Source organism: Lissotriton helveticus, chromosome 5_1 (assembly GCF_964261635.1).
Source record: "Lissotriton helveticus chromosome 5_1, aLisHel1.1, whole genome shotgun sequence".
In the NCBI taxonomy this organism is placed as follows: domain Eukaryota; kingdom Metazoa; phylum Chordata; class Amphibia; order Caudata; family Salamandridae; genus Lissotriton; species Lissotriton helveticus.
The window spans coordinates 467,542,994-467,555,934 of NC_136065.1; the positions used below are offsets into that span (position 1 = coordinate 467,542,994).

Sequence of the window (12,941 nt, forward strand, 5' to 3'; positions counted from 1 at the left end):
GTGGGGCAAGTACTGCTGACAGCAGTAGACCGTAGAGAAAGGAGATCACTCTCTTCATGGTGCCTGCCTTCTGAACCCATCGTTCTATCGGGGTGCATTCTCTGGTGGCGACTTCCCTCACCGGGGGTTGGGAAACCCAGTGTTTGAGTTGGCGATAGTGAAAATGCATACTGCTTGGGACCTGGAATTCTCTTTGACAACTTTCGAATGCAAGCACATCGAAGTTGTGGAACATGTCTGAAACAATCAGGCATCCCCCCTCCTGCCATGTGTCGAATGGGCCTTTTCGCAAAGCTGGTGGGAAGTCTGGGTTGAAGTGGATGGGTGTATACAGTGAAGGAAAGGATGTCAACCCCCCCCCCCCCTTGGTTCGTCATCTCAGACCTTGAGCGTGGTGCGTGTCGGGGTGCTAATGTATGCATTGGCCGGACTCTCTTTTTTCGATCTCCAGGGGACATCCCTAATAGTCTTGCCCATTATCACCCTGTCCATGTGTAACCAATGCTTATCGGATTCTCTCATGGACCACTCCACCAACACCCTCAATTGGGCCGCCTACAAATATGAGAAATCTGGTAGCGCCACTCCCCCCTCCTTCTTTGGGTGTCTTAAAACATGGAACGGTAAACATGCTTTTCCCCCTTGACATATGAATTTGGTGATTAGAGAATGTAATGTGGGTAGCAGATCACAGTCTAAGTCGACTGCGAGTGCCTGGAACAGATAGAGTAGTTTTGGGAGCAACGTCATTTTAACATGTTTATCGGTCCTAACCAAGAGATGTATAGTGGCTTCCAGCGTTTGAGGTCCTGTTGCATTTGCGTCAGCATTGGGAGATAGTTGGCCTTGTAGAGGTCTTCTACCCTCTGAGTGAGTTGGATCCCTAAGTACTGAATGGAGCGTTTGGCCCATTGAAAGGTGGGCTGGCCCTGAAGATGAAGGGGTTCCCCCTCTGGAACCGTAAGGTTCAATATGAAGGATTTTGACGTATTTACTTTGAAGCCCGCTACTGCTTCAAATTGATCTAATTCGTCTGCAATGCTTGTAGTGAGGGGCCCGGGTCTGTAAGCGTCAATAAAATATCATCAGCAAAGAGCGAGGCCTTGTGTTTCATACCCCCGAATTGTATGCCTCTGATCTCTGGGTTTGCTCTGAACTGAACTGCCAGGGGCTCAATGGGAAGATCGAACAGCAGAGGGGACAGCGGGCACCCCTGCTCAGAGTGAATGGGGGTGACTGCGACCCATTGACCTGTACTCTTGAATGTAGATGCCTATAGTTAGCCCAGACCATGTTAATGAAGCTTTGCCCGAATCCAAATTTTTGCATGGTCAGAAATAGGAAAGACCAATCCACCCTGTCAAGGCCTTCTCAGCGTCTAGGCCCACCAATAGTGCCGGAATTTAGAATTTGGCGACTTTTTCAATCAAATGAATAGTCCTTTGTATGTTATTGTGTGTTTTCAACCTTTTATGAAGCCCGATTGATCAGGGTGGATTAGTAAGGGCATTAAAGTATCTAGCCTCGATGCTAATATGGCAGAGAAGAGTTTGGAATCGAAGTTTAACAGTTCAATGGGTCGATAAGACGCACAGTTTTGTGGATTCTTCCCTGGTTTGGGAATCACAGTGACCACAGCCTCAACTATAGAATTTGAGATTGTTGAGTCTTCCCCTATTGCATTAAATAACAGGGTGAGCTGTGGTGTAAGTTCCGACGCAAAGATTTTAGAAAATTGAGCCTTAAGCCCGTCGGGCCCTGGTGATTTGTGTAGTCTGAGTTTAGAAATTGCTTTCCTCACTTCTTCCTCAGTGATGGGTCCATTTAACCGATCATTCTCTGCTGGCGGAAACTGGGAGAGCTCTAGTGAATCTGAGCATTGCTTTTTCAGGATAACTTGTGACTGTGTACCTGTGTTGGGATCCCTATAAAACCCAGCGAAAATGCGTACTTTGACATCGTCTTTATGGGCTATAGTGTCGTCCCTATCCTGTATGCCCCCTATGTATTCACGTTCCCTTGCTAGATGGGTCCCTACTTTGCCTCCCTGCGCATAGGATATTTGCCAGAGACTCAACAGCGTGTATTTCACACTGTTTGTGTAAATTGCTTTTATTTTCCCCTTCAATGCTGTGAGTTGTCGCTTCAGTTTTTGTGATGGTGTTTTCTTATGGTCCCTTTCTACTTTCTCCAATTCCTCCTCCAGTGCTAATTGTTGCTTAGCCCTCCGCTTGTTTAGAATGGAGTTCAGTTCTATACATTTACCCCTGAGGACTGCCTTGAGTGAGTCCCAGTTATTCTGGACTGAGGTGGCCTGAGGGTGATTGAGCTCAAATAATTCTGAGATGTATTTCCTCAGCTTATCTCTCATAAGTCTGTCCCTGGGCACTGTAACTGGGAAGTAACCATCTATGAGTGTTTGCCCCGCTGTGCCCCCAAGACAGACTGATAAGTTACCAAGCTGTGATCTGAGATCGTAATTGGTAGTATATTTGCAGCTTCTAAAGAACCGAGAAGGGATTGGCTTATAAAAATATTATCTAGCCTAGAATATGTTGTGTGAACATGCGAAAAGAAGGTTTAATCTTTGGTGGTTGGATAGAGAGTTCGCCTCGCGTCCTGTAAGCCCAAAGCTTGTATTTTCTGATTGGTTACCTTTAAAAAGATGCTTGTGGCCGCCCTCTGAGGGTGTGTGCTATCCATCTCAGCTTGCCATGTCAAATTAAAGTCGCCCATGAGTATTGTTGGACCCTCCGCAAACTCGCCTTTCTGGTCTAGGAGTGAAGCCAAGAACACAGTTTGCCCTGTATTTGGAGATGTATACGGAGATAAACATGCAAAGTCTGCCTCTCAGTCTCCCCTTTACCATGATTATTCTGCTAGCTTTTATGGCGGAGTCGCATCTCCTGCTTTTTTTAGATGCGTTTCCTGCAACGTGACCACTTCGAACTGGTGGTCCGTAAGCTATTTCCAGACTTTTTGCCTTTTAAGGGGCAAATAAATTCATGCCTTTTATGTTCCATGAGGTTATTGAGACCACTTTATAAACCTACGAGCACTGTCCCTCCCATGTCCTCCCCTGCAGATCACCAAACCTCCATTGTCCGCCCCTGGTTGTTGTTTACATTCACCTCTTCCAACAGTGAAGAGCGATCCTGCATACCCCACTTGTAGAGATTGTCCAACTGTCCCTTGATCCCACCACCAGGTAACCCCCCATGTAGAAAAAGAAAACTAAACTCTCCACAAACCCTTCGCTGGGCAGCCAACAGGCTTCCAACCAGTTCAGTATTGGTAGAGAATGGTATGGTAAAGGCAAACACGGGCAGCACCCAGAGCCCCAACCGCCGGTTGATTTAAGCATAAAGTTCCATTTGTAAAGGAATCCTTGGTATTAAGGTCCAGTACAATCAGTCAGTCATGACGAAGGTGCACAAGTCCTATTTGGCAACGTTACGCCTGCTTCCATCTCTCTTTTCTTCATAACTCCATCCCCTAGAACAGGGCCCGGATTTTCTCCTAACCGTTGAGTGACAGTTCTAGGTCCTCATTTGACACTGGGTTTTCTTTTTGTGATGGTGCGGCATTGTTGTCTTGGCCTTGTCGTTGCATCTGAGCCTTTCTAAGTGCCTTGGCTGTTTTTATCTTCGTGGACAGGGAGGCCCAAAATGTGCATGCCATCTTCTAGACCCGAGACATGTTGAGGTTTGTTGTTGAATTCAAAGGAGACGCAAAATGGGAATGTCCATCTGTAGCATATATTGTCCTCTCTGAGTTTGGTTGTGATCGTTCTTAGTTGTTGCCTACGTCTCAGAGTGGAGGGCGCCAGGTCCTAAAACAGCAGTCATTTGTACCCCTGGAACGAGGTCTCCTCTTTTTTCCTTGCGGCTTGCAGTATTGTTTCTTTTGTTTTAAATGAATGTAGCTTGACGAGGACATCCCTTGTGCGACGACGGTCGCCCGACTGCTGATTTCCAGCGCGGTGTTTCCTGTCTATTTCTTCAACTGACGTGGACTTACGATTTCTGCAAAGAGCCCCTCCACAAAGGCCTCAAAGTCTGGCCCCTCCGTGCCCTCCTCCAGGTCTCTTACACAAATGTTCTCCCTCCGAGACCTGTTTTCTAGGGCTTCTGCCTTCAGGATGGCCTGTTGAAGCTGCATCTGGAACGCTTGTTGTTTTTCCTGTATCCTGCTGGTGCGAATGTACAGGCCTTGCGTGTGTTCCTCAGTTTCAAGGAAACTGGCCCCCACAGCATCCATATCTTGCTGAAGGGTTGACATGCATTCGGAGAGGTCCGACTTCAGCTGTTCCGCAGATCTGGTTTGATTTCTGCGTGCAATTCAGACTTGAAATCTCTGAGGGAGGCCAGCAGATCCTCTCTGGTGAGTGACATTGTGCTTTTCTTTCCACTTACGTCTTGTTCTTACCTCTTTTCTGTTACTGCAAAATATGTGGAGACCTTATTTGTCGCTTTTTTTGGTGGCATATGGGCAGCTCAGAGAGCTCTCCTCGCTAGAGCGGGTTACTCCCCTTCAGTATACGGCTTCTGTGTAGGGAGGAAATCGGTAATACTGACCTACACTTGTGTGGAAGCCAGAGCGATAGGATCCTGCATTAACTGCAGTCTGCGTCGGCCATCTTAATGTCAGGCGTGTGAGGTGACACTGCGATCACATATCCAAAGACAGCGCTTTTTCTAGTGAATGTAGGGAGTCAGGGCGCTAATTCCTCCAGCATGTTTCTGGGCTTCTAACCAGAAGACCAAGGGCCCGCTTCTTCCGAACATTAATTTGCAGGCACCATCTTAGTGTCAGGCAAATGATGTGGCTCTATAGTTACTTCGCCTCAGTCATTGCTTTTCTTGTTGAGGGTAGAGAATCAGCGCGGTTCCACTAGTCCCCTGGTCAAGCTACAGTGTCTCTTTCCAGCAGCTCACTGCACCCACTACTACCAATCAGCCACTTTGCTGGCTCCATTTTAGGGTCAGGCAGGGCTTCTCAGCCTCATTGAGGTCTCCGGTATTCTTTACCCCAGTATCTGATAGTCCACCGAGAGTGGGGGAGATGGGGGGGGGGGGGGACACACACCCTCCCGGGGCACCCCCTCACCCTGTACCGCCAGTCTTGTAGGCCCCACTCCAGAGCCAGGAGTCCCCGCAGCAGATCAAGCGCGGCACCGCCGGGGAGGAAACCCCCGCCAGGCTCACCTCCTTCGCTGGCTCATGCCCACCAGGAGTTTGCCGGTGCTCCACTTGCCCTCTGGACTTCGTGACGGTTTCCTGAGTTCACTCTTTCAGCAAGCCTCAGGCGGACGCTGCCTCCATTGCCATCTTGGATTCGCGGGGGACTCCAGGCTGGATTCCAGACGGCTGAAAATCTTATATTCGCGCTGGAGTCCTCGCGTCCACGGACCCTCCGCCACCTCTCCCGGCCGCTCTGGACCAAATCCGGTACTTTTTGGAACTCTAACCCTGTGATTGCGCTCCCCGCTCGGTGCAGGTCTCTGGAGCTGGAGTGGATTAAGTTGACCCAGCCATCTTGCCTGGCCATGCCCCCAATACGAATTCTTTTAAGTTCAAAAAGTGAACACTTAGTTAATTTTTTGGAGGCTGCAGTGTTATCCTATGGGAGGAAAAGTCAATGCAACATTCAGGTATAGTACAGTGACTTACGGAACCCTTCTCCTGGAGTTAAGGTGAGTGGTGGGCAAGGTCCAAGGCAGCACCAGCAGAACACCACCACTAGGGTGGACGGGCACATAGGTGCAAAACGGCTTTGGGTGCCCAATGTTATTTTTTTGAGAACTATTGCGGTGAAAAGATGCTGCAGGCTTTGACTGGGTGGGTCATTCTGGCTGATGCAGCAGGAGGGTTTAGGCCTCACGATGCTCGTCGGTGTAGGGACACCTTTGGTCCACTTATCACCGGCCGAGGGGGGACGGGTGCAGAGGTGTCTTTGGGCGTCTGATTTTTTTACCAGGAGTAGCCGCTGTAAAGGGGCCTGCGTGCAGAGGCAGCAGGCAACGTCGGAGGGTCCATGAGGGGTGAAGCCACGATGGACTCTGTTCCGGAGTCCTTTCTTTGGAGTTTCTTCAGGTATGAGTTCCACAGGAGTTTTTAGTTCTTTATTGAAGGCAGGCAGTCCTCCCAGGTTTTGGAGGCACAACAGCTGTCTTTGTTATAGTTTTGGGGTAAGGTCAGTTGATCTCCTCAGTCTTCTGCTTTTGCGGCGCTTCGGTGTTTTCCTTCGTAGGTCATCAGAATCTCTGCTTCTGGTGCCAGGGGCGTTAGGGGAGTGTAGGGTAGTAGCTAATGGGCAACAGACTCTTGGGTTCACTACGCCCCGTAGGAAGTGGGCATAACCCTGTACCAGAATTCCTAAGTATGCCATCACAAAGATGGCTACTTCTGAAAAATTGTCGAATTCAGTTCAGATCCCCTTGAAGGGGGGGGGTGTAATAGCCTGGTGGTGGCACGCCTACCTGACTAGCTAATTTTCCTCTTTGAATCTTGCTGGCCTATGCAGGCTAATCAGCAGATCATGCTGTGGGAAGGGGTTGCGCACCATCTTCCTGGACAGACTTTTGTTCTGGGTCTCCTGAGAGCAAAAGGCTCTCACCCTAGGAAGTCAGAACAGAGTATTTGGTGCCAGGCTGGCAGAAACGAGTCAGGGAGCACACCAGAGGTTGATAGGTTTTCGGGAGGCACCTCTAAGATGCCCTCTGAGTGCATGTATTGGTAAATCCATCACTGGAATCAGTGTGGGTTTATCAATACTAGATGTTTGACACTAAACATCCCTATCTTCAGTGAAGCCATCATGTAGCTGGGGAACTAGTCTTCACCAGTGTTCAGCATATGTTTTAAAATGGCTTCCCTGTTCACTTGTACTGGCAGTAATAGGACTGACCAGCACAGGGTCATATATGCTCATGCCGGTATGCACTCACATGTAATATTCAGCAACCTGCCTTTGGGCTGTCAGGCCTGCTGTAGAGGTGACTTACAAATATTACATGGCACATGGGATGGGTGACGGGTTTTCACTTTCGTCTGCACCAAGACACGCAGCCTGCAATAGCAGTCTTGTATGTGCTTCATGAGGGGTCCCTTATGGTGGCACAATTCGTGGTACTGCTTTTAGGGACCCTCTTCAGTACCCGAGTCCCTAAGCACCAGTGGTGCCATCTACAAGGAAGTTACAGATGCTGCTAAAGGTTTTGCCAATTGGGTTACACAGTTGTGCCATTTTGGGAAAGAGCTCTAGCACTGGGGACCTGGTTAGCAGGAACCCAGTGCACTTCCAGTTGAAATCACGTCAGTTACCAGGCAGAAAGTGGGGGTGACCATGTCAAAAAGGTCTACTTTCCTACAACCTCCCCAGGACATACTCCACCTGTAAGAAATGGGCATGCATGGCATTCTTTAGAAACATTCTGCTAGCTGACATAAGCAAAGCAGCCTTTAACTGCTGTCAACACTACACACTTTTACTAAGCACTGTTGTGTGGACATTTTAGTCTGCCAGCAGGATGTGGTTAGCCAAACCGTTGCAAGGACTTTGTTTCAGACATGTGCATCATCTACTTACTAGCCACCACTTGTGCAGGGCACTGATTTACTGTCTTCACGGAGCATGTGTATCTACAGACACACCTGCTGCGTACAGAAAATGTTACTTACCCTGTACGCATCTTTTCGTATTGTGTAGTGCTGTAGATTCACATGCGCCCAAACTCCTTCCCTGAATAGTGTGATAATTGCAGATAATACTTCATAACTTATTTGATACTGCACAATATGCATGATGCCACACAATAAGCTCTTTCTGGACTCTATATTTATTCTCGGCCACTGAACAAAAAACAATCTAACATATAGGCTGTGCCAACGCGCATTTTGCGCCAAGTGAGGCGTAACAGCACATCTTGTAACTTGAAAGCTTCTTCAAAGAAAAATAATTTGCAGACCCTTGAGTCCAGCACTAGATGGCAGACGAATACAGAACATGTGAATATATAGAACTACACGCTTCTAACAGATGATTGCATGGTACGTAATATTTTTCTGCTTAAACAAGAATACATAATTAAGGAATCATTTTTATTTAGAACTTGTTCATATACTGTTTTCAAGCAACAACTGTAGTGTTTGACTGATTAAATTGTTTATGTATGTCTTGCTGGTGCAGGTTTCCAATACTTCTCAGCACTGCACCCTTCATTCACATCCAGGGAGTGCTCTCATTGTGTTTGCTTTTTGATGAGGTAGCTCTCCTGTCCTTATACATAGAAACATGTTTCTTTCTTTTCCTTTAGGCCCCCGAGTTGTTTGAGAATAAGTCCTACACTGTCACTGTTGATTACTGGAGCTTGGGCACCATGGTGTTTGAATGCATCGCTGGCTTCCGGCCTTTTCTACACAACCTACAGCCTGTCGCGTGGTAAGAGGTTTGAGAACAAGCCACTACTTACATGCATAAGATTACCAGTCCATCTTCAGTGCTTTTGAAAATGAATGTTTTATTCTGACGGTTACTTTTAACTGCAGATTCTTCACCATGTGAATTTTCCCCAAGTACCAGATTGGATCTGGATACTGTAAAGCAGTTCTTCTGTGTATGGTAGGTGGCGTCATACAGCTCTGCTACGTTGTTCTTCCTCTCTGGAAGTGACAAGTGGAGCTGCACAAAAGCGCTGTCCATCCATGTGTACTGACATGAGTATATTTCTTTCCGTGTCTCCAGACTCTGATCCAAAGCTTATCCTTTGTCTTTTGACCAAGACATTTTCCAGTTATCCAGTGAGCATAGAACAATGCACCCCTTTCCTAAAACAGATAACACCAGCGTATAGGGACTGTCACAAACAGATGTCTGTGACAGAACCTGACGAAGTCTGTTTGTGGTGCCTGGTGTCGAACCATGATTCAAAGACGATTGTGCCCCCATGAACCTAAGGGGCATATGGGACAGTGAGACCAAACTACATCCACCAAACATTAAAAAAAACTCCACGCTGCCGCCAGTCACAGTTGGAAGGAAGGTCTCGTTTCCACAGTCATTCCAGTGGATCATCCTCAAAATAGGAGTCTTGTGGTAAGTTCAAGTGAAACTAGAAGTAGTTAAAATGGGTATCAGCCCCTTCCTGACACTCTCTGACTCCAGGGAGGGCGCAAGAGCGTCAGTTTGCCTCCCAGACTCGCTCCGAATCTCAAAGGAAGCCTGAGTCCGAGCTTGACCCCAGCGAACACTGAATTCCCTAGTCCTTTTGCAATGTTGTAGCAAGTAGAGGCCATGCAGCATATATCTGCCACTTTTCTGGCTCTTTGTGGTGTGCTTTCGGGCCCCAAGCATCCACAGTGGCCTCAAGTTGAACTCCAGATGACAGGTCTGCGTCATCCTCTGTCTGTGCCCATTGGACAGCATAAGGTTCGTCATTAGCTCCGGTGCCAACTTTGGTTCTGGCACTATCGCCTTCATAGGTTCTTTTTGTACCGATGCTGGAAGTGGATGTAGTGTCTATAGTGCAACCGTTCAGGTTCCAATACTTTGCCTTTACTACATGGTAGGGCCCCGACTTTACATAATCTTTTTGACACAGACTCAGAAAATGTTAACTATGGTGATTGGAATGACTATGTCCTCCAGTATGACAAAGAAAACTGGTGTTAAGATTTTCAGGATGCCAGTGCGCTGGACACTTTCCCAGATACAGGCCTTGCATCCTCCCTGGTCCTGCCACAGAGCAAAGTGCCTCTTTCGCTGCTGTGTTGTGTAGGGCATCAGAGGTTCTAGATATACAAATACCCACTTCGAAGGTAAAGACAAATTTCTTAACTGAAGTATTTCAGTGTGGTTAGGCTTCTACAGCACAACAATTATTATTATGGATACTCCTTTGGGCACTTGGCCAAAACCTTGTTCCGGTTGCGTGTTGCCAGCACCCTCCCTAGGTGACCAAGCTTTTCTCACTCAGCACCTGATACCAGAGACTCTTATGATGCAGGTGTCTGCCAGCAAAATGAATCCCATTGGTTTCCCTACTCCTCTGCCTGATTGAGAATCGAAAGTCATTGAGACATTTCAGAAGCTCATTTTTTTCATCCACCAGCTTGGTCCTCAGATCTGTGAATGTCATCTGCATACTATGCTGCTATTGTCATGCCATTTGGTATTCTGTAGCACAAGGTTTTATCAGTAAGGTTGAGTGGAACGCTAGCTAACTTCTCCCTCCTCTATTGATATTTTTAGACGGCACAAGGTTAATCGGCTGTTACGGCTGATCTCCGAGCACCCCTTACCCAGGTTTTTATGGACAGTCGTGAGCAGCAGAATTCGTCATTTGCTCTCAATTGCACAAGCCTGGCTTCTTAGGGTCAGCAATAGGCACTAGTCTGGCCCTTTGGCGCCACACCTGAATGAGGTCTAGCGTATTTTCCAGGGATGTTCAGGCATCCTTAATGGACATGCCTTTGACGGCTTCCACCCTTTTAAGCAAAAAAGCAGACCACATTAAAACATTTCAAGAAAAGCGGAGCCACAGCACATTCCTTGGACCTTTCTGCTCCTACAAGCCCATTCCACCAGCAATTTCACCCTTTTTTATGGCTACAATAGAGGTTTTCCATTTCGCCAACGCCAGGCTCTGGCAGCCTAACAGGCCTTTCAGCCCTTTTGTGTCCATAACAGTGGTTCTCAGAGACAATGTTCAGGACAGCAGGGACAACATGCACCTGTCCATCCAGCAGCTGCAGAACCACTTTAGAATGAGTGTCCTTGCTGGCACCCAGTTACACTGCTGCAATATTTTCTCCAAGGGGTGGCAAGTCGTCACTTAAGGGGGTCCTCCAAATTTTCCATTGGCGATGCACCCTTCCATTTCTTTCCACTTCGGTGAACCATCCACCACCATCAGGCAGCTAACTAAGGACCGCCTGTCATTTTTGCAGTGCAAAGTGGCCTTAGATGTAGGAGCAGTGTGTTTCACCTGCTACATTCTTGTGCTGATGAAAGACCTGAGACCGTTGTCCTAATTTAGGACTTTGCCCACTGAAAGCCTTTCTGCGAAAGGACAAATTCAGGATGCTCACACTTGCTCCAGTTATGTCTGCCCTACACCCCAGAAACTGATTGGTGGCATTGAAATTGCAAGACGCTTATTTTACATTCCCATTCTGCATGCCCAAAGTGCTTGATCATAGTTGCTCAGGAGTATTTACTGTTTGCAGTGCTCCCTTTTTAGCTCCCCAGTACCCTCCCAAGTGTCCACGAAAGTGATGATGGTGGGCACAACACACGTTCAGATTTTGGGAATTGGGGTGGGGGGGATACCTTTCTCCCACTACCTCAACTACTGGTGGCTGAAGGCAGGCTAGTCCAAGATACTTGTTAACCCCCTCCAGATTATGGCAAACCTTCTAAAATAATTGTGGTTCTGTATCAACATGCCAAAGCCACACCTTACTCATTTGCATAAACTCCCTTTCACCAGAGCTATTCTGGAAATTTAGGGTTTTGTGCCTTCCTCAGAACGAAGAGTCCAGGACATTCGAGCTAAGATCCTAATGTTTTAGCCTCCATCCTGGATCTTGGTGCAGATGACAATGGCTCTTGTGGTTACTGGCCTCCTGCATCCTGTTGGCCAAACATAACAGATGGCAAATGTGGGCTCTGCAGTGGGACTTTAATTCCCAGTGGGTACAATGTTGAGGAAATCTGTCGGATTGTGTGCATATTGTGAATGGATTGCAAAAGATATGTGGTGGTGGCTACCGGACTCTGATTCGGTTTTTTCTCTCCTAGCTGAGCAGAGACTTGCTTTGGGCACTGTTAAGGGCTATGCATTGGATCCTCCATCATTTTTGTGGTTACTTAATACACCTTTACTATTTAAATTGCCTGTTGTAATGAGATTTCTGAAAGGTCTGCAACATTTGTTTCCACCAATACCCTTTGTGATGCCTCACTAGAACTTGAACTTTGACCTCACTTTTTTGATGTGTATCCCTTTTGAGCCACTGCACAGTTATCATATGAGACTTCTGACTTTGAAGACGATATTTCTCATTGCAAATAACAGCGGATGGATATGAAAGTGAGCTGCAGTCTCTTTCTGTGAACCCAGTTGTGTGCAGCTTTCTTCCCAGATATGTTAATGTTGAGGATCCTTTCCGGAATTCTTTGATCCACCCCGTTTCCTCTAAGAAGGAAGAGAGACTTCACTGATTACTAAGGAACGTGGAGTGAATGATCAGGTCTTTGTAGGGTTCTCTGGAGAGAAGAAGAGCAAAGCACTGCAAAAACAGACCCTCTGTTCTCTGCATAAAGATATACTAAGCACTGGTGAAGAAGAAGCCTCCTGAAGAATTGCAGGCTGTCTTCCAGGGCCATAGCTGCTACCTCTGTAATTGCATGCAGATTGGCTGTGTTGGACATTATTCCGACGCTACGTGGGTATTAGTACACACATTTATGAAGCACTTCTGCTTCTACCATCAGGTCTGTTGAGAGGTGCATTTTGCCCTCTCTCGGTCCTGCAGCACTTTGTTTTTTGTATAAGCCCATTCACAGACCCACTGCCTTGGGAGGTATTGCGGTTGTATCTGTTCTTATGTGGAGGAATCTGTGGTTAATAGTATCCATCAGAAGAACAAGTTGCTTACCTTCGGTATCAATTTGTTTTTTGTGAGTAGTCAATAGTCCATCTAACTGCAGATTTTTCACCAACTTCCCCCACCCCTCCTCCCACCTCTCCATTTTGTGAACTGGACTCTTATCTAAATGGTCCCAGTTTTAAAGATCTTCATACTGGTCATGCCACTCTGTTAAGCGACTGTGCATCTGAGATGTCCTAGAAAGCAACTGAAGTCAGCATCCACGGGTGCTGACTTATATGCAGCTCCACTCGTCTCTCCCATAGCAGAACAATTTCTGCTCAGTCA

At 47.2% G+C, this 12,941-nt stretch overlaps 1 protein-coding gene across 2 annotated transcripts in view; it reads left to right on the forward strand.

The window, feature by feature from the left end:
* The window catches only part of CHUK (component of inhibitor of nuclear factor kappa B kinase complex), a 559,943-nt gene that overhangs the window by 273,616 nt on the left and 273,386 nt on the right, over positions 1–12,941 (forward strand). For both annotated transcript variants that reach the window (XR_013594756.1, XM_078642754.1), the window contains exon 7: positions 8,318–8,442. Coding sequence is in view for 1 of the 2 variants with exons in the window: in XM_078642754.1 (XP_078498880.1) it covers positions 8,318–8,442 (125 nt within the window). In the remaining variant the exon portion in view is untranslated. The remainder of the gene's footprint in view (positions 1–8,317; positions 8,443–12,941) is intronic.